A 21952-nucleotide genomic window follows, 5' to 3' on the forward strand; every position below is an offset into this window, starting at 1 on the left:
GGTGTAATCTCAGGAAGGCAGCTCTGGAATGTGGCTGTATTTGGAGAAGTGGAAATTAAACACAGGAGTCCAGTTCTCTCACACTTTGAGGAGTGGACAAACCACCATGGAAATCTGCCTGTGCCCGTGTACCCGAGCTGCACCCCAGCCGTTGGTCCCACAGGAGGGATCTGTGAATCAGTGTGTGGTTTAAGAATTTGTTAGGGACTTTTATGTACGCCGAAGTTAAGCACCTCTGGCCCAGAGTTTTAAGGAGCCGTCTGGGTTCTCGGCAGTAGACAGGCTAGCCGCACTCTGCCAGGGAACTCTGGAGTTTTACGGCACTGAGCGAAGAAAAGGGGAAATCCAAGAAGAGTGCTGATCTGCACAGCAGCAAATACGCAACATGCTAGCGAAGACTTTTGTGTATTTTTCACCCAAACTCATTCTTATAAAATAAAACATACATGTGTCTCCCCAAAGACTGATTTTGCTATACATCTGGCTCTTCCCTTATTTTCACAGGAATGTTTTTACTTTGTCCAATATATCTTTTCACTGAACTTCAATAAAAACATGATTTACTTCTAATATTTAAAAAATAAAACAAGAAAGGACAAGAAGATATTAGGAGTGTACTTTTTATTTTTCTTTGGTTTCTTAACACAAAAGACATGCGTTCTATAAATAAAAGGAAATAAGATTTTCTGGGAAAGGTTAAACTGCCGGGGGGTGGGGAGGCAGGAAGAATTTCTACCTACTTCCATCTCTGTGACCAAAAGGCTGGTCTTCAGCTCCCATCCTGGCTTTGATCTCAGGTGAAACCCAGAAGGCTCTGTGTGTTATCTGAGGAGGGGAAATGCCCAAGGACGTTGAGTGCCGCAATCCCGTGCTCACAGCTGGGCTGGACCCCAAGGTCCACTGAGCATGACATCTCTCCTACCTCCTAGTTACATGCTTTTCACAACATCCTTGGGTGAGGACTCTTCTTTTCACAGGGCTACTGGAAAGGCTCCAACACCAAAGAGCCAGCCCAGTCATCTGCAAACACCCCCCTCAGACCGAGGAAGCGACGGCTGGAAGAGTGTAAAAATGTTGGTGTTGGCTCACTCGTGCTCACAGCCCACCCAGATCAAAGCACTGGCCCCGGGTGCAGCAGTGTTACCTTCCACACCAGGAGGTGGGAGTGGACTCAGGAAGGCCACTACAAGAGCAGCAGATGGTAGGGAAATCATCTATCAGCCTCAATGGCAACATCCGTGCCAGCATCCTGAGGGCCCGGGAGGCCTCCTCATTAGCCCACTGACTGATCCTTAACCCCTCCACAATCCGGGATGGCCAGGACTGCTTCTAGTTCACAAAAGGGCTTCTGATAATAAGAGGAGCACTGACACACGCCTCTCTAACAGGAAACGCAGACCCAACCGCCTCCCGAGTCTACTTCTGTAGGCAAACCCAGAGGGAGTGAGAGAGAAATGCTGAGGCTCCACCACGAGCCCAGGTGAAACTACATCAGACTGTTGGGTCTTTTGAAATCAAAACATCATTTTCAAGTGCTCGTAGCAGAGGCCCGGCTCCTAAGTGGCAGGTAACAAAGGTACATCCTTCTGGATACGTGGCGATTGCACACACTCGTAAACCTTGTGGTGTGGGGGTGGAAAAGACGTCTCAGGATCCACACTGTGCCTTTCTGAACAGGCTTCCAGGCCACCCTAGTAGGCAGCAAGGGACAGGAGACCAGCCAGGCAGAGAATGGGATCCTAAGACACAGTCTTGCATTAAAGGAACTGTGTCCTCGTTTAGTCTGTGCTGGAAGCAGTTTAGAAAACCAGGTTTTGGCAGCAGCAGCTGAAGCCCAGCCCCACTGCCCAGTGCACTGGTAACAGAAGTGTCCTCCTGCTCAGGCCCTGCTGTGTGACGTCAAGGTCCTGTTCAGGGAGGAGGAGGAAGGAGCATGGAGTCTCTTCAAGAGGTCATTTGCTAAGATCAGAAGAAGAAATATAAAATCTGTTCTTTGCAGCAGCAAGAGATTCTTTCGGCCTTTAGTTCTTTGCCATAAAGTCAGCTTTGCTTGAGTGTAAAGGTCCACCTTGCTGGTCGGTCTGCCAAGGGCTGGAGGGAGGCCAGACCCCTGGAATTGGCGAGTGGATGGAGAAGCAGTGGACTGGAGGGTAGACGAGGCTACTGGACCAAGCCAGCCATGGCTGGTGGAAGGACCAAGTCCCTGGTTAGGTTCTAGAGGTACAAATGGTCAATGTGCCCCAGAAGTATCGCAATGAGGAAAACTATCTGAGAATGATAGACGGGCGAGAATCTGGCCAGACCTGCTGTCTCCTTGCTGGTCATATGAGGAATGAAAGTAGGGGCGGAGAGTCTGAGTGAGCGCCATGGTGGCAGTGGGAGGTGACCACAGGGGCACCCTGGAGCCTCTGGCGACCAGCTGGAAAACTCTCCCCTAGAAGAGTGGCCGTAATTGAGCTGATTCACTAAGCCTAGGATTAAAAAAGTCCTCTGATGGTGAGTGTGAGTACAAACCCCATGAGCACCTTGCTAGAGGACCAGTGGAGAGCGTACTGACCCCAGACACGCGAGGGCTCAGAGGCAACCCCAAGTGCTGTGCGAGGCCTCAGGACCCTGGGACCCGAATGTGGGAGTGGATGCTGCCCGCCCTTTTTCGTGGTGGGCAGTTTTCCATTTAAACTCACATTTGCCTTTAGTGTCTTCTAATGCCTTCTACTCGCAAAAAACGTTCACTTAAAAAAAGGTATTTTTCTTTCCAGTTTCTTTCAACTGTTTCGTTGTTTAAATATCTTTCGGTTTCTTTCAAGTATCTTTTTTCTCCTTCTATTTCTCCTGAACAAGATGAAAAAGACCTCGTTAAAATTCCAAAATTCAGGAAAAGCTTCTGCTCTCCCTGGTCACCCAGCAATGAAGACACAGTCCTCTGTGCCCTAAGATGGAAGAGGGAGGTGCTTGTGTGCAACGGGCAAGTTGCTGTGGCTGCACCGCCACAGGCAACGAGAGCCCCTGGGGCGTGTCCTTCCTCCCCTAGCCACACCCCAGCTTCCAGCAGTCTTGGCCACTGCAGCTACCCCATTGCAAGCTGGCCACTGCGTGGCCAGAACAGCAGGCGAGGAAGAGCGTCAGATGGCAGGCTTTCCGCCAAGTGGCAGGTGGGAGGCCGACTTGGATGGAGCCTGTGTACGCGTGGACCAGCAAAGCAGTCCCATGCCACCAGCTGTGGAACCCGGAGGGGCTCAGTCCCACGCTGTGCATCTTGGTGACCTAGGCTTGAAGGTCACAAGGGCAGCACAGTGAGGGAGGCTGTGAGCACTTGGAAAGGCTGTACCTCCAGCAAGCTCACATTTACCCCGTCCCCTGGTCTACCACCTCTCCCAAGGGGGCCTGTCCCTGGAAGGGAGTGCCTGTACCTGTACCAGATCCCTACCCCGCCACATCCCCTGCCTCTGCCTTAGATGGTGAGGAGGGGGATGCAGCCCACGCCAACCCCTCCCTCGTGACACGCCATGGGGGCCATAAATGTCCAGCGGTCCGTCTCCGGGTCATACATCTCCACCGAGCTCAGGTTTGACTGTCCATCATAGCCCCCGACAGCGTAGAGACGCCCACAGCTGGCCACCAGGGAGACCCGACTCCGGCGCGTGTGCATGGGGACGATCAGGCACCACTGGTCTGCCACAGAGCTGTACACCTCAGCGATACTGAGGAAGCCCGAGCCGTCGTAGCCCCCACAGACGAACATCTTGCTTCCCAGGGACGCGGCTCCGTGCCGGCAACGCTTGTTGAGCATGCTGGCCGCTGGATGCCAGGTGGCTGTGTGGTGGTTGTAGTGTTCCACCTGCATTGGGGACAGAGGCACGGGGGTCAGAGCCGAAGCTCAGTCCGCAGGGCGACCTCACAGGGCACGGTGACCTGCATGGTGTCAGACTCCAGTCAGAGGCCAGTGTGTGCCCTGGCTCCCATGCCCTGCTTCCTTGGCTGCGCACCTGCTCTGGGGCTTATGGGACAGGAGAGACATCACTTAATCTGACCCCCTCTGTCTTACATCTCAGGGAACAGAGGGGTTGCCCAAGGATACACTGCTATGTAGTGACAGAGCTGGGATGAGAGCAGGGTCTCCCGAAACCTGTCCAGAGTGCATTCCACCACAGTACTGAGCAACTCCACGGATCTACCACTAGATGGCGGTTGAGGGTTTTTTTGTTTGTTTGTTTGCTTTTTAAAGAATAAATGTTTATTTTAAAGAATAAACAAATCATCCAGAATACAACTGTTTGAAACTTCACACTGTATATAATTGCGCCTACTCTGGGCAGGGATTTTGCCAGGTCTCATGAAGCATTTGTGAACTGGACAGGGTGGGGGTGGGGCTGGCATGGCTATATTCTACCCCTCCTTTGTGTGCACTGGCTCCCATTCTCAGAAGAATTTCAGAGCACGTGGCAGATGGCCTGAAACCTCACTAGATGACGCTTTACCCAGCTACGGCAAGGCTGGAGTTTCTTCCAAAGAACTACCTTTCAAAATCATTCTCAAAGATGGAAGGAGTGGGTACCCTTAGCCCAGGGGGAGCCGAGACTCACACTGTTGAAGATCTGCAGACCGTCGTGGCCACCCGACACATATATCCTGCCCTCAAACACCGTCACCCCAGCAGCACTGCGACTTGAGCTCATCGGGGTCACCACCGTCCACCTTCAGGGAAGAGCCAGAGGAGGAGGGGGGGCCATGAGATTGGGCGTTGCTGTCCTCCCAGGACAGCTCAGAAGGGCTGGGGTGAAGTGTGGAGTGTTCCTTCTCACCCCGCACAATCTCCCCACCTCTGCAGGCACTCAAAATCAGCACGTCCCAAACAAGGCCCCTCTCCCTTACAGATCTGCTCCTCCCTTGCACTGCCCAGTCTTGTTAATGGGACCACCAGCCATTGAACCGCCATACTCAGATTCAGTGTTTTCATGGTCTTTTCTCCCTCATCATCAACATTCCTGTGGTCACCAAGTCCCAGCTGGTTTGCCTTGGTAGTCACTGCTCGTTCCCATCCCTGCTACCGCTGCCCTAGCTCGGGCCTCTCACCTGGTGGCCTGCCACAGCCTCCTTACAGGTGGCCTGGCTTTCAAATCCTCCCCATCCGAACCCTATGCAGCCCACCCTGGTAGTGGCTCCTTACTGTTTTCTCCATGGCAGAGTCCCAGTTCCCTATGCGGTTCTTTATCTCTTGGTCCGCATCTACTTCACTTTCATTTCCTGCCATATGCCATGCATGCTGGCTGCTCGGTCACACTGAGCACTCGCTGTCCTCTGGGCCTCTATTTTTGCTCCCTGCCTACAGTGCGCATCTCCCACTATCCATAATGGGTCTCCTCTCAGAAGTCAACCCTGACACCCTGCCTCTCCCTGCCAGCCATGGTAAAGATGAAGGTGCTCCCCACCCTGCACCCAAGAGCTCCAAACAGACGTCCCCAGGGTAGGAGAATCACGATGCACCTGTGGCCCCTGCAGACCGGCTGCTAGGATCTCAGACACCCAGCCTGCTGCCTGATACATAGTAAGTTGGTTAAGTGAATGGAACATTGGCTGAAAAGCATTCTGATGAATCAACTAACTGGCTTATGAGAAGATTCAAATACTGAAATGAAAAATTTGGGCTAACCTTGCCAGTTGTTCTCCAAAGAGTATTCCATAAAGGAAGATGGTGACAGGCGTTGTGTAAGATGAGATTGAACAGACTTCTTCACTGCAGAATTTTTCAGTCTTTAAAATGTTAACATGTTTTATGGAAAGACAGGAACTCTAGCGGTACAGACATCAATGTCTTCTAAGCTTATTTGACCATATAACTTTTTTTTTTCCTCTAAATCACATCCTACCCGAGTCATACCTATCCTACTTTGGAAAGTGTTGTGCATTTATTTCTTATCCCCTTTCACCTGCACTTCCATTAAATGGGCTGATTTAGGGGTGCCTGGGTGGCTCAGTCGGTTGAGTGGCAGACTTTGGCTCAGGTCATGATCTCATGGTTCGAGCCTCATGTCGGGCTCTGTGCTGATGGCTTGGAGCCTGGCGCCTGCTTCGGATTCTGTGTCTCCCTCTCTCTCTGTTCCTCCCCTGCTCGCACTCTGTCTCTCTCTCTCAAAAATAAATAAAGATTTAAAAAAATGGGCTGATTTAACAAAGAGGTATAGATGATTAAATAAACATTTCCAGCTATCTACGCAGACTTATCTGTTTTAAAAATTTATTCAATCCATGGGTGCCTGGATGGATCAGTTGGTTGAGCATCTGACTCACAACTTTGGCTCAGGTCATGATCCCAGGGTCGTGGGATCAAGCCCCATGTCGGGCTTTCATGCTGAGTGGAGCCTGCTTGGGATTCTCTCTCTCCCCCTCTCTCCCTCTCTCAAGCTCCCCGGGAGCTGGAGTCCTTACTTGTCTGTCTCGGGTGAGTAGGTCTCCACCGAGTTGAGAGAAGAGTTGCCATCGTAGCCCCCACAGACGTAGATCTGCCCGTCCAGCACGACCGTCCCCATGGCACTGAAAAAGACAGAGCTGTCATCCAGATGGGCCTCGGACTTCCAGGGCCAGCCTTTCATGCTCCCTGGGGGATAAACCTAACCATCAACTGCCTCTTTCTAGAGCAGACCTAAATCCCACACGTGTGACTAAGTAAAGGTGTAAAATTGAGGGGGAAAGAAAGAAGCTGCCGTGTGGTACCCCCTGCCAGGGTTCGCTCTGGGGCCCGTTCTCAGTCCTTGATCTGTCTGAAATGCTCACCTTCCACCTTGCTGTGCTCAGGGTCTCATCACCTTTGAGGCCCAGGTCAAATTCCTCTTTCTCCTGCTCAAAAAGCCATCTTGGATCCTTCAGCAAGAGTCCGTCCCTCCCGCCCCTCGCTGCCAGGGACAGCTTCTTTATCACAGCTTGGTTGTGGTCACTCATTCACTCCTCAGATCCCATGAGGTACTCAGGAGGCTCGCATCCCAGGCACTAGATTCACAGTGCTGAGCAAGCCAAAGCTCCCACCCACAGGTGCTACATTCTGGCACCTGTCACCTCTCGATAAGTGGGGACCTCCTGGAAGACAGGGGTCTTCCTCTGTGTGACTCTGACAGTGCTTAGCATGGTGCTTTGTACGTGATAGGCCTTCAACATGTTTGTTGCGTTAGCCTGATTTTATTTAATTCGCTGTGAAGTTCGACAGATGTCTTTTCATGACAGATGTGGCCCCGATGGCCCCTACTTTGTCTCAGTGGGTGACGCTAGTCTCCTGTTGTACACTTACGACATAGGGCAGGTACTCTAGGCTTGCTATCTCCCACCCTCACCACACCCTGCAAGGAGGTACCACCATCTTCACTGTACAGATGAGCAGCTGTGGCTGGGGAGGTCGGGTGCTTTTCCAGACTGCCCAGGGAGAGGCATGCTTCCTATCTAAATGCGACAAGCCCACTCCCCTGCTGTCTACCATGCCCCACTCTCCTCAGATTAAAGACCCAGTGGTCTGGCATAATCACATAATCTTCCATTCTACATAAAGCCTCATGAGAAACATGAGTGCCAAGCTGCCCGATTCACGGTTTTCAAATCCGATGTTGGAGAAGATTAAAAATGAATCTGGGTGGCTGACAGACAGGAAAATAAAATATACCGGGCTAACTGCCACCTTTCCAATGTAAAATCAAGCTGATTCCATGCAATGTCCTTTTGAGGGACTCGGTAACAGAACCACCCCCCCCAACCCCGAACCAGCCTAGAAGAGGAAAAGGACTCTTGCCTCAGGCAAGGACCGTGGGAAGACCACAAATTCACTAGACACATCACTATCCTGCTAGAAGCAGACATACGTCAACAACACAGGAATGAGCTCAACAGCAATATGAGAGAAGAGGTGCCACAAAACTGCGTCAGGTTAACTGTCAACTAAATGGTAGAGACCAGCGTGAAGGGGGAGGGGGGTGGGGGACACGCTGACCAGCATGGACTAGAATGGTCCACAAGAGAAAGCCTGAAGGGGAAGGGCTGACAGCAGGGAGGAGTTTGTCACCAACTGGCAAGACAGACTGCCATGTGGGGTGTCAGCAGGCAAGGGACTCAGAACATTTTTAGGCAGCCTGTAATTTAAAAGGGAGGAAATGGAGCTGGATCCACGCTACTAATAACAGGGCATTAGCCACAGTGAGGGAAGGGGATGCCCAGGGGACTCTCCTGCTGGACAACACTCCAAACCCGGGGACATCAAGGCAAGGCAGTTGCCCAGAGCAGACACACAAGGAAGAACAAGTAGTTGCAGTGAAAGCAAAAAAGGCAGTCAGGGGTTGGGGAAATGGAGCGATGAGTCATTCGAGGCCACAGAAGGCCACAAAGCACCCAAGGAGCTGAAAAGGGAAGCACTGAGGCAGGGAGAGGGAGAGAAAGGAACCACAAGCCTGTTAGCTCAGGGTCTCGAGAGGAGCAGATCGTGTATACAAACTTTATTTTTCCCAAACGAGCCTAATTTGACCCTTTGTGAATCTGGTCTTATCGGTACAGAAGCAGATTCCTTCCGGCTCGAGGCCACGTACTAACTGCACGACAGGGCACATGTGCCTCCCGGCCCGACACTTTCACATGGTAAAGGTCTCCCACCCCGATTCTTCCTCCTCACCACATATGCAGTCACTTGATCTTACAAACAGAAAACCCAAAAGCAGAGCATCTGCTCCAGTGGTTTTCAAACTGTCCCTTTCAAAAATGATTCATTTAACTTTCCCTCTAGATTTGGGCTTCTGTCAAGGAAGCTCAGTTTATGAAAGAGAAATGCAGAACTGTTCTGGTTATACGGGTAGGGACAACTTCCTCTCCTCTGTCAGCCCCGGAAGAGAAACCTGAATGCCACTTGAAACTGCTGATCCGTGTGGCCCCACGGAGGACAGAAGAACTTGTCCAGTTATCCCCTCCCACTCCAGAGCTCCCACCGCCCAACCGTGCACATGCTCCACACACGCCTGGTGTAAGGGAAGAGGCTGCCTGCCTCTTCAGCACTAAGAAGGCTGAATGGAGGTGCTATCTGGATGCCCTCGAACCCTTCTTCAGGAAATCTGAGCAGGCAAGCGATGGAGGAAACAAGTATCCGGAAGTTGTTAAGCGACATAAACTTGGTCCACTTCACAAATACCTATGTGCTCACACCTGGGGGTGGGGGCCCTGAAGTAAAGTGCATTGCTGCGGCTCACATACTCCCTGGGGTAGTGGAAGCCTGCGTGTGGCAGAGATGTTGGGGGGGGGGGGAAGAGAGTATAAGGGACAACATCGCTCATTTCCTTTTATCACTAATAAAGTGAAATCCTACTCATTGTTCAAGTGTCGACTTTCATCCCACCTCTTCCCTGAACTCTTCCAGAGGTTCCCATCCAGTTTTTTTTCCCCTTCTCAAATCTTCCATAACGTGCATTTTCAGTCCTTATCTGACACTTAAATAATAATACAACTTCCACATGTCTGTGTCTCATCTCCCCAGGTTCCTCAAAGGACAAGGCAGGGATTTTAAAGCAGATGGGGGGGGGGGGGGGCTGGCTCCCGGGAGGCGCTGGCTGTGGCTGGCCTGGCCGCAGGAAACTCCCAGGCCAGCTTGTGTTTTACATTATTATGTGCCTCTGCTTGTCTCTCATGGTGCTCCCCAGATGTTCAGTGTGTGTGCTCGGGCTGCACAAGTGGCTTCCAGGATACCTTCTCTTGCTATTCATGCTCCCCACTCTGGTCCATGTGTCCGTCTCTGGGTTGTAGACCTCCACAGTGCTCAGCCGTAGCTGGCCGTCATACCCTCCGATGGCATACAGAAGCCCGTTCACCACAGCCACACCGACACGGCTGCGGGCTGTTGTCATGGGATGGCACTTCTCCCAGCGGTTGGCGATGGGGTCGAATACTTCTACCACATTCAGGGAATCACCTGCATAAAAATTTGCTACTCAAATTAAAACAAATGAGACCACGTGTTTAGATCACGGCTGTTGGGCATCGATTATATGGAACGTTTGACCTGACTATCAATTTTTCCCACAGAATTACTGGAGCCAGATGGGCCCACTACGACATTCCAGCTGTGTTAACCTCAAACCTAATTCTTCAAGGAAAATCAGAATTAGACAAGAGGCATGTACTTTCCAGAGAGGGCAGTTTTACAACTGCAGTGAGATATTCCACCTGCTTAAAGCCAAAGATGGCCAAATGGGCACACTATCCCCCCAGGGCAGGAAGCATGCCTGGAGGGAAGGGGTGGGTCCCCTGCTGACTTTCACTTACTAGCATGTGACTCTGGGCAAGTTGCTTTGTATTCTTACCTTCTATTCTCACACATGAAATGGGGATAATCTCTGTGGCAGCTTTGTTGTCAAGATCAAATGACAGAATAGGCAAAGCACCTAGCATAGTTCTAAAACATACTAAGTTCTCAATAAACAGTAGTTACAGTAGCTAGGAGTGATTCCAACCCTACCTTCATACAACAGGTTTGTTTGTTTGTTTTGTGGATCAAATAAGATAATCCACCTTCCCTGTGTTATTCTGTTGTGGGGTACCTCATACCGTCCACACTTCAGCGTGTACTAGTTAAGGACTTCCCTTCTCCAGGTCACATGGTTAACAAGCAGCAGAGACTTGTACCCACCTCTCATTAACCTTCAATTAAAAATGAAGCTGCCCAGGATTGCCCACCAACGCCCCACCTCCACAAACCGAGACTGACACTGTGAACCGGCCTGGCCTTCACCTAGATGACAATCTCACGCCACTGTACCACAAAGATTCAGGCGCCACGTTACAAATCTCTCCTGCCCTGCAGCAGTGCCTGGGTGGGCAGGAGGGCAGAGGGGCCCACAAGCTTTCCTGAAAACTTGACTGTGTAAGAGCTGCCAACAACATACGGATTCTGAAGCATGTGTGCTTTTCACTGCAGGTAGGAAGTGAAAACAGCATTACTGATAGTGGCAGAACCTGTGTATATGGAGAATTTTCCTTCTCATGGGGACATGGTCATAGTCTAACTCCAGAGATCTGTATGACCAATGTGATTAGCTTGGTAACAGAACTGGGTGTTTAACTGAATTCTACCCAGGGCTGTATTTAGCTCTGATATTCTGATTCAACGGTATTAACATCTGACATGCTTTAACTGCAGTACAGTTGTACAAAATCAAGAGGGACCAGGGTGGTGACACACGAGGGAGGGGAACCAGAGGGCCGGGCTAGGTTGTTTGGGTGCCTTTTCGTCCACAAAGTCCAAGACAGGGCGCTGCAAAGAGGAGCTGCAAGATACCTGCTGAGTTGAGGCCCCCCACGGCGTAGATAAGGCCAGTAATGGATGTGCAGCAGCGAGGCCTAGTTCTGAAAGCCGGCAGGTGGGGCCGGCGCTCTGGCATGAGGTGATAGTCCTTTGCTTCGTCTACCAGGTCCCTGGAACAAGGCACAAGATGTTATGACAGGAGGTACTCTCCCCACGTGGTCTACATGTGTATTTCCAATCATGGCTTCCCCACCCGAACTGCAGGGGAACTATGGGAGGAGAAGCCTTCTGGAAGGTTTGGTCTTGAACCCAGGTGAGTCCAGGGGAAACCATACACAGCTATTGAAACATGCTCAGAATTGGAGAGGCAGGGTGAGCAGAGCCCATGTCAGCAGGTGTAATCAAAATGAGTATCTTCTAACAAGCACACACCTGGCAGAAGAACAGGGTGATGGCCACAGCAGTTGGCACTGGGGAGGTTCAACAAGCAGCCTGCATCCTGTCACAACGGAGACCCAGCCCTTCCTATACCTATGGCTCGCACCCTGCAATTCGCTATTGCTCACCTAGACTGTGGCAGCAGAAGCCGACTGCTCCTGGTGGATTTCTCTGCCTCCAGTCCTGCCTCTCCATTCCACCCTCCACACTATAGTCCAAGCTGTCTCTAAGAACCTCCGATAGCTACCCGTTGCCTACAGGATGAAGTTCAAATTTAACAGCACCGTTGAGATTGCTGGTTGCGGGGTCCCACCTACCTGTAGCCACACTTCCACCCCTTGCCAAAACACACCTTCATACTGCTCGCACACAGCCACTGACCTCCCTTGAACCCGCTGGGAATATGACAAGCAGTCTGGAGGAAGGTGAACATTGTTCTTTGCTGCTCTGCTTTTATAATGATCCTCCAAAAGGGCTACCGCCTTCTGAGCTGTTTTGGGAGCTCTGCTGTGCCAGGTCAGCACTGATTTACCCAGGGTAAAAGTTTCAGGTGCCGTAAACATGTCCCCCCACCCACTTGCCCATCACTTAGATGGGCCCAAACCCACCCAAGGCCAGCGCCCTAATGTTTACTGGAGACAGTAAGGAGCCCCAGGGAGTCGTCACCAAGTGAGCTCCTGGAGATGCTAGGAAATCTTCAGGCAGCATGGGGGAGGCAGCCCCTTCTGCCTTGATGCTCCCTCATGGCACATTTCTTTGCCCAAGAGGTCAGACTTGGGCTTTTCCAGGCTCTAGACAGAAGACAGATCAATCTGCGTGCTATAAATTAGGACTGATCACTCAATCCTTCCTCCCCTGAGCTGGAACATAAACAGCCTAAGTGGGGCCACGTCCTCTCCTCTGCCTGGACCCCGGCAGCATCCTGTGCAGGCTGGTCCTCACTCACCTGCATTTGTGGCAGCAACGCACCATGTCATCCTGCTGCACACGGTCTGACAGGAACTGGGGCCGGCAGAGGGGTAGGCGGATATTGGACAGCAGCTCAGGCAAGCAGGGCCCCCTCTGCTCCCGGTCGTATCTGACCCAGGCCAACGCAGCTTCAAAGACCTGCCGCGGCAGAGATGCAAGCTGTACAGTAACTCCTCTCTCCCCGGGCCGTATCCCCAGGCACCCCACCCAACCACCCTGTCTCCATCCCTCCACTCCCTATATTCAGCTAGTCCCTTGGGTCCATCAATCTTTCCTCCTCCTTGTTTCCTGAAGCCACTGTTTTCTACCTCCCCAAGCTGCCCTATTTGGCCATCTTTTGAAACACAAGCCTCGTGACTATAACAAGCTCCTGGCTTTCATTATACCTTCCTAATGAAAAGCTAGCTGCCGGGGCACCTGGGTGGCTCAGTCAGTTGAGCATCCAACTTTAGCTCAGGTCATGATCTCACAGTTCATGGGTTCGAGCCCTGCATGGGGCTCTGTCCTGACAGCCCAGAACCTGGAGCTGCTTTGGATTCTGTCTCCCCGTCTCTCTCTGCCCCTCCCCCGCTCATGCTCTGTCTCTCTCTCTCAAATTAATAAACATTAAAAAAAAGAAGAAAAGAAAAGCTGTCAATGGTTCCTTATTCCTTTCTGCATTCCACCCTGCCTGCTTTCTTCCTTAGCCCCCTCCCCCACCGCCTCCCAGGCTGGCTAGTTCCCTGTTCATACTGCCACCTTCACGTCACCTCCAAGTCCCCTCACCTCCTCCTCTTCTTCTAAACCCACTCCCCTTTTCTTAACGCTGGCTCCGGATCCACGTTCTCTGGAGGTCTCCCTAACAGCTCTAGCCACAAGGGTATGTCCCTCTAAAACCCCTGAAATGTACCACTTGTAACTGAACTGACCCTCTAGCCATTCCACTAATGAGGTCACGCTCATTAGTGGAATGGCTAGAGAGGGGCTTGCTCTTGGGACAGAGCTCTTCCCTGTGAATCACGGGGCCCACACAACCACACTCAGGGCCCACTTTCCCCCTGCTTTTCTGACATTAGGGAAATAAGCAGCCTCCTGGAGCCTGGGGCTCCTCCTGCTGAAGCAGAACTTCACGACAGGCCAGGACTCTCCACTGCAAATACCCCAAGCTGCTCTGCCCTGGACTTTGGTTAGGTTTCCCAACGACTGAACAGGTGGAGGCCTTGTCGGGTGGTGCTCCCAGTGTCCGCAGGGCCAGATCTAAACACCTCACCCCTGCATTCGAGCCCTCTGCTGTGCAGCCCTCGCCCCACTCTGCTCCAGGTAACATCTACTCCCAGTCCTCTTCAGGAGCTTACACCCACCTCTGCTCACCTAAAGGGTCACCCTTCGCTCCTCTGCTAACACCCTGCACTCCCATTTATTCACATTCTTCTCGACCATTCCGATAAGAGGTCTTCTTTGTCCTTCGAGGACCCTCTGATCATCCAAAGGCTCCGCCTCTTCCATCAATTTCAATCTGCCGGCAGTGACCACCGCCTCCAATCCTTTCTGCTCAGTAACTGATGCCAATGAGCCTTTGACAGTGCTCCCTCTCCCCCAACCTCCCTCTCAGGGCCCCCTGCAGAGCCTGGTTCCTCCCCACTGTCATCCAGCACCGGCTCCATGAGTTTATGATGTGGGTGCTCTCAGTGCCCATGCTGAGCCTATCTCCCTTAATCACGCCCACCTGGGAAAAAAGTCTCTACTCTGGTGAGGTCCAGCTCTTTAAGCTCACCCCCACCCGCACTCTGCAGCTGACAGAGCTGGCCCACCCATTCTTTTTTTTTTTTTTTTTTAAGTTTATCTATTCTTTTTGGTAATCTGTACACGCAGCATGAGGCTCCAACTCACAACCCCAAGATCAAGATGAGTTGCATGCACCTCTGACTCGGCTCAGCCAGGCGCCCTTTGGCCGGCCCATTCTAAATATGTGACTGCTAATCTCATCGGGGCCACTTCCCACCAAGCCCTCTTCCTTCCTCTAGCTGCATCTCCTTTCCAGCTCCCACAGGGCTGGTGCATGCCTCTTCATCCGACCTCACGTTTTTACTACTCCTCCTGTTCCCCATTCTCAGCTGAGAAAACAGAACCAAGCCAGAAGAGAATGTCAATGGAATCTGCCAGCACCTCCCTTCTCACCCCACGCCTCCCCGCTGCCACTGGGTGCGGGGGTTCTTCCTCCTGTGGTGGCGGATGAGAACGGCTGGCACTTCTAACAGGTACATGCCTTGTGCCCTCTGCTCTGCCTCCTCTCGCTTACTGAGGACATTGCTCCAGCAGTCATTCTCCCTTTTCTCCTACATCACCAACTCTTCCCTCTCTTCTGGAAAATTTCCACCAGCAGCCAAATGTACCCGTCATTTCTCTCACTTTAAAAAACAAACCAACCCCTCCTGACCTCATACTCCTCCCCAGCGACTGCCCCGGTGCTCTGCTCTCCTTTAGAATAAGATTCTTTCACGGCAGCATTACTTCCAATAGTAAATGCTGGAAATAACCCGAACATCCAATAAGGGATGCGATGTTGATAAAATCAACTGAATGTTAGACACTAACATGGATACAAATGTCCATGAAAGATGTACGTAGTATAATAAAACAAACCCACAATCAACAAGCTGCACACACATCATGATCTTCATTAAAAAAATAACAACTGGGGGTGCCTGGGTGGCTCAGTCGGTTAAGCGTCCGACTTCGGCTCAGGTCATGATCTCGCGGTTCATGAGTTCCAGCCCTGCGTCGGGCTCTGTGCTGACAGCTCAGAGCCTGGAGCCTGTTTCAGATTCTGTGTCTCCCTCTCTCTCTCTGACCCTCCCCCGTTCATGCTGTCTCTCTCTGTCTCAAAAGTAAATAAACGTTAAAAAAAAACAAAAACAAAAAAAACAAAAACAACTGAAAACAAAGATCAGAAAGAGCAGTAGCCCCGTGTCACCTGCAGACCAGACCGCTGCCCTGCTCTACACACCTGCTCCTCAGATTTTACATTCAGCTCATCCCGAGACACCAGCTCAAGCACGTCTTCCAAGGGCAGGGCCAGGAATTCTTCTGACATGGACACCTCCACAAAGTGCTGGTGGATGAAGCTGTTGGCCGCGTCGTACAGCACCGCGCACATCATCGTCTCAGCAAACTGGCGTACACCCAGGCAATTTTTGGGGTGGAGGCTTTTGGCGTAAGAGAAGATGAAAAGAAACAATTTAGAGGAAGAATGTTCTCTTCGATCATTCTCAGGCTGGTTCCGGGGGGTGGGGTGCTACAGAATGGAAAAAACCCCAGCTTTGCTGGAAACTCCCTGTGTGATCTCAGGGGTGCCTCTCAGCGCCTCAACTGTACAGGCTTAAAATTAAGACAGTTTATATCCTCAGAGGGCCCTGCCTCTTGGGCCTCGTGCTCAGTGCGTCTAGGTGGAATGAGCTCTCCGGGAAGTCCCGTGAAGCAGCCCTGAGGAGAGAAGAGAGCACATACTGGAAAACCTGTTTGCTTTCCTTCAGCCGCTGGCATGCTTTGGTGAACATCTACCTCTGTTCCCCAGGAGGGTACTGAGGTTGTAGGATGAGACTTTAAACCACGTGGGGAGACGACTTCTCTAACATCGGGACCCTTCCACTTTTTCATCTTTTTAGTTGATCTAAAATCTTATTCTTATACTTACTTTTTTCATCTTTTTTAAATAGCAAGAAGCTCTATGGGTCTAATTGTTCAGACGCCCAGAAGCGACAGCAGCAGCTACCACTCAGCACCATCGGTGAGCCCAGTACTTTGCCAGGCCAGAGTCTCCAACCGCACTGCCAAGCAGTAATCACCTCCATTTTTAGACGGAAAACTGAGGCTCAGAGAAACTAAGAAACGTGCCCACAGCCTTCTACAAGCAAGTGGCGGTGCCGAGGCTGGAGGCTGAACCCTCTGCGCGTTCCCGTGGCCCCAAGGCAGACCTGCCCTCACTGGGGCCATCTGGGTAAATCCGGGCCTTGCATGGCACCAGGTGACAGGGGAGGATCCCTCAAGTGCCACTAACAGCCTCACCTGGAAAAAGCCTCACCTGACAACAGCTACCCACCTCCTCAGGCTGTGGCCATGATTAAGCAAGAATGTGGCAAAAGCACTCAGCGTGGTGGTTGGCATGAAGTCAGGGCAGCTGCCTTCATGTTTATAATGGTTTTCTTACTACTGTTGCATCTCAAATGAGCCCAAAGTGGTGCTGAAATCTTAGTAACAGCAGGAGATCCTGGGGGGATGGGGCTTTTCTTATTTTGACTTTGTGACTGATAATCCATGGAGGGAGAGGGTATGTATCAGAAGGTTTGCTCCCCCCACCCCGCCGCCATGTTGTTTAAAGTTCTAGGCAGAGTTGTACTCACCAACAAGCACCCCTGCCCCTCATCAGCAGACCTGAAGGGCAATCTCAGGAGTCTGGCTTTGGGATAGTCTAAACTCCACAAGATGTTGTTTCCCTTCCAGACTGAACTGGCTCTGTCTGTCCATTGCTTTGGAAACCTACATGCATTTCCACAAAGGCCAGGGAAGCATGAGCACTGAGCAACACTTAGGCAAGGCAGCATGTCCAGTGAGGAACACAGGGCTTAAGATCAGAATGTCAGCTCAGTCATCAAATAACGCCTTTCTCCTGCAGTGCTCACAGTGACTGAATGAGACTTGTGCACATTCCCATCCGCTCCCTCTCGGGCTAGGATTCCTGCACCTCACCTTTGCCTTTCACTGGCTTGGCATTAAGAACAAAACACATCTTCAACTGAACTGGGCTTTGACATCTAAAAGGATGGGATGTGGGCAGCCTGCTTGTGAGGCAGCAGGTGGGGAAGGAGGAGGGAATGCTGGCACACAGGAGACGGCCCCGTTCAGGAGCAGGAAGAAGATAAGAGGGAAAAAGAACCCAAAGTGTTGATACAGACGCACATCTTTCAGTGGACACTTCACGACCTCCTTCCTTGCTGGCATAGCTTGTAAGCAAGGAGGCCACAGTAAGATGTAATGCTTTATCAAAGTCAGGAAGCAATGACTTGAATTAAATAACTTACTGGCTTGGTTCACTGATGCATTTGATGTTCTGAGACGAGTATTTTAGAAAATACACAGCTCCAATGCTCACCTAGACACAAGGAGGTCCATACATCTGAAGACTTGGAAAGGGGCCACAAGAAAAAAAATCAACCCCAGTCTCATGAAAGAAAAAAATCAGGAGAGGCTGAAGACCCAATAGGTGGAGAGACTTCAGGAACAACTGCTCTAAGACTCTGATGGCTTTGCAGCTTCTCTGTGCCCTGGCACATCCTGTCTTTTCCACCACTGCTCAGAATGGTTTCTCTCAAGTCATTAGCAATCAAAACTTGAAAATGGAAGGTCCATATGCTTCCATAGGAAGGGGATACATAGGAAGGGGGCAGCTGGGACACCCTAACACACTCTGCAGCCAGGCTCAGGAGAACCACCCCAAGGAACAGAAGCAGTGATGGTAACTACTGGGAAGAAAATAGAAAGCAGGCCAAGCCTCTGGAGCCTGTGTGGAGGAATAAAGACAGGCTTCCCACATCCCATTCTTTTAGATGTCAAAGCCCAGTTTAGTTGAAGGTGTGTTTTTCTTGCAGGGCTGAATGGAAAAATGTCAAAAGACAGACATAACATCAGGCTTTGTGTTTAAGTATGTCTTCCTAAAATGTCACTGATGCATGTAAAAATTCCACTGGTCTAAAAATCACTTTTTAAGCATCTTTTGGACGACACTACTTTATAAAAGAGGCTGGTCCAGTATTGATAGTGATGACCTCAAAAGCCCCTAGGTGGAGCTGCTGTCCCCTTGTGAGAGTGGCCAACCTTAATTCTTTCCAGAGTGCCTAATTAATCATTGAGTTCTGTGGGGACAAAGAGACAAACAAGAGTCTCATCTGTGTCCTTAAAAAGCTCACAAATGAGGGGAGCCTGGGTGACTCAGTCTGTTAAGTGTCTGACTCTTGGTTTCAGCTCAGGTCATGATCTCACAGTTCGTGGGTTCAAGCGCTGCATCTGGCTATGCAGCTGGCAGCACAGAGCCTGCTTAGGATTCTCCTTCTTCACCCCTCCCCCACTCATGCTGTCTCTGTCTCTCCCAAAATAAATAAATAGACAAAAAAAAAAAAAAAAAAAAGAAGAAGAAGAAGAAGCTCACAAATGAGTAGGAAAGACTGTGTGCCCCACACCCCCCGCATTCCGGGGCAAGGTCAGGCGGGGCTCTGGGGCTGTGCTCTCATTATGTGGTCTCCATCTGTAAAACCTGAAACAGACCATCTACCTCATGATGAAACCACTCACTCTGAGCCCAGCAGAGAGCGCCTTGCATGCTAAGCATCATTACCACGGTTATCAAGACTAGGTGCACACACAGCAGTGCTCAGTGACATCCAAGAACACCGCATGGGCAGGACATGGACAGCAGGTGGGATCCGCAGAGCTGCTAAGTGAACTGGTCTGGTGGAGCAGGAATGGGAGAGGGCAGCTCTACGACGCAATGAGGTTCAGGAGGGTAGATCTGAGGTGGGAAGAATGCTGGTTTTCAGGTCAGGGACCTGTGATCATAGAAGCTCAGGTAGAAACGTTGTTCTGCTTTCTCCCTGCCTATGTGGAGCCCAGTGCTAACCTGCACCCTCAAGTCTCTAGTGGTGAAGGCGCAGCTTTTACCCTGTGGCTAAGAGCTCTGCCTCCGGAGGGGGAGGAAGAGCCTTCTTATCTGCTCTGTCATCAAAAGGTCATTGCCAAATGCTGGACTTAGGTAAGGATATAGTCCATGATTGCTTCTGGGAGATGGAGGGAGACAGAGAATTCTAGGAGGTGAAATCTGGGTAGGCTCCTCAAGAGATGAAGGGAAAAGAAGCCAAGACATTCAAGGAGGGGGCAGGATCTACACAAAGATGGAGACAGGCTAGGCAACAGGTAGCACTGAACCAATCGGCTTGGTGAGAACAGTCAGCTAAATCAGTGGCTGGTGAAACTGAAGAGAGGACCAGAAGAAGAGGTACATGTCAGGCCAGGGGGAATGCAGGCGGGGGTACGTAAATCATGTCCCCTCAAATGTTCACCCCAAATAACTGGACACTACTTGACAGAGATCTGAAGAAAGGTTATTTCTGCAGAGTAAACTCCCTGGCTCACTCCCTTTGGAAAACTCGGCATGCCCCAAAGACTCAACAAATTCACAGGGGATTCCAGGAATGAAATGGGCCAGGTCCATCGCACGACCTCACCGTTCTCGGAGGAACGTGCAGCAGGCGTCTTTGATGCTCTGCAGCTGCAGGAAGCTCGCCCCCATCAGCAACGACTGCACATTTTGTTGGTCAATGGCAAGGTGGCCGTTGTAAGCAAAGTTGATCAGAGCCTCCAGGGCGCTAGAGGAAACAGAAAAGATACTCTTCAGAGATTCTGGCCCTAACCAAGCTGACATGCTGACCTGGAGAATGTGTGGGCTCCTCTCTAAAATCCATTTTGCCCATGTACTTTGAGAATCCATCTGAAAGGAATAATTACTTCACCAGGAGCCAAAGATACATTCTACTTCTTAAGCTGTCTTTATTGCCTAATTTTATTCAGAAAATTCTGAAAAAAGAAAGCAAGTGCCCATTATCTTACTACTGAATGAGTCAACAGTGGTTATTTTTCTAGGTTCATTTTCAATCCCCATTTGCCTGCATGTAGAGATGGTATGGATATAATCATGTAATACTTATCAACTCCTTTCCCATGTTGCTATACTGTCCTCATGTTTATCATTTTTAGTGACTGCTATATAGTATTTCAACACATAAACAAGCTATAATTTATTTCCTTTATTGGTAGGCAAAATAGCTCATAGCATTCATTGTATTGCAATCATAAATAATGTTTCTTATTATTTCTTCGAGATGAATTTCCAGAATGAGACTCCAACAAATTTTTCTGCCTTTCTATTCCCACTGAGCATGAAATCCAAATTCTGTTTCTAGGGCCTTATGTGGTCTGACCCCTCTCCAGCTCTCTGACCTCATCACCTTCTACTCTTAGCCCTCACTCCATTCCAATATGCCAAACACACTCTCACCGCAGGGCCTTTGCATTGGCTGCTCCTCTATTTGGAGGTCTCTTTCCCCAGATGGCTCACTCCCTCACTTTAATTAAGGTCTCAGCTCAAATGTCACCTCATCACAGAAGCCTTCCCTGATCACCCTGGAACAGCACAGAAGCCCACCTTTATTTGCTTTACTTTTCTCATATCACTTTCACTTGCCAGCCATACAACGCATGTGCATGTTTAATGCCAGATGCTCACGACTAGAAAGCTGGTACAATAAGAGGTGCTGTCTTCTCAGTGCTATTCCTCAGTGTCTACAGCAGCACACATAACAGGTGCTCAGTCTACCTCTTTTAAATGAAGCACGTGTGCTGTGCGTGGTGATGAGCACAGCTCCTTCAGACAGACCTGAGAGAAGAGAGTGCATAACTGCCCTTGCACACCCACTTCTGTGTCTTTCCTTAGAGGGAGCTGGCCTGAGATTTCTGCCTTGCACTGGGTATATAAATCCTCCCCATGTGCTGGGGCAGATCACCTTCAATCAGTCAGAGCGTACTACAGTTTCCTGGCTCCCTTACCCCTTTCTTTCCATCACTGTGAGATTAAGAAGGTAGGCAACAAATGACAGGTTACTGGCTGACGTTTTAGAGTCCCTGTTTTGTTTATTATTTCTCCTCCAACGAGAATGTCATGGCCCTGAGTCACCCTGTGTGTTTTGTTCGCTACTGCATTTCCAGATCTCAGAACAGTGCCAGGCACATAGTAGGTGTGCAGCGGGCCCCTGGATACAGCCTAGGTTATAAACATACATTCTCAGTTCATAGACTTGCATAGAATCAGTCACATAAACATCCATTTCCCTTTCGAGGCCCAAAAAGGCATACTATGGGATATGTTTACATAAAGTCGGCATGCAGTAATCAGGAAAGTATTTCCATGTAGAGGGTCCAGTAGTAAGCGACTCTACATGTAAGGACAACTTTAAGTAAGTGTCTAAATGGCATGATTTCAGGGGTTATGGTACTGCCTTCCGCCCCCAAAAATTCATCTAGCGCAAATTCATCTAGCGGCAGTACTGACCTTTGAGGCCAATAACTGTTTGCTAGGAAGGGCTGTGTTGGACAGTGGAAGAAATTTAGAGGGGATCACTTTTGGGCCTGACCTCTTTGGACATCAATGTTCTCAACCATCAAATAACCACAATTTTGCCATCTTCTGAATCTGTGTTGTCTCAA

The 21952-nt window shown here is 50.4% G+C and overlaps 1 protein-coding gene across 3 annotated transcripts in view; it reads right to left on the bottom strand.

The window, feature by feature from the left end:
• Nucleotides 1–604: 604 nt before the first annotated feature.
• The window catches only part of KLHL18 (kelch like family member 18), a 54875-nt gene continuing 33527 nt past the window's right edge, over nucleotides 605–21952 (bottom strand). For 2 of the 3 annotated variants that reach the window (XM_027038572.2, XM_027038574.2), the window contains 8 exons: nucleotides 19918–20058; nucleotides 15651–15849; nucleotides 12642–12802; nucleotides 11291–11427; nucleotides 9703–9940; nucleotides 6427–6531; nucleotides 4584–4695; nucleotides 605–3838 (listed from right to left, as the gene is read on the bottom strand). In XM_027038572.2, coding sequence (XP_026894373.1) covers nucleotides 3452–3838; nucleotides 4584–4695; nucleotides 6427–6531; nucleotides 9703–9940; nucleotides 11291–11427; nucleotides 12642–12802; nucleotides 15651–15849; nucleotides 19918–20058 — 1480 coding nt within the window. In that variant the 3' untranslated portion in view covers nucleotides 605–3451. The remainder of the gene's footprint in view (nucleotides 3839–4583; nucleotides 4696–6426; nucleotides 6532–9702; nucleotides 9941–11290; nucleotides 11428–12641; nucleotides 12803–15650; nucleotides 15850–19917; nucleotides 20059–21952) is intronic. The other variant, XM_027038573.2, reaches the window with a different exon arrangement.

Source organism: Acinonyx jubatus, chromosome A2 (assembly GCF_027475565.1).
Source record: "Acinonyx jubatus isolate Ajub_Pintada_27869175 chromosome A2, VMU_Ajub_asm_v1.0, whole genome shotgun sequence".
Classification (NCBI taxonomy): Eukaryota; Metazoa; Chordata; class Mammalia; order Carnivora; family Felidae; genus Acinonyx; species Acinonyx jubatus.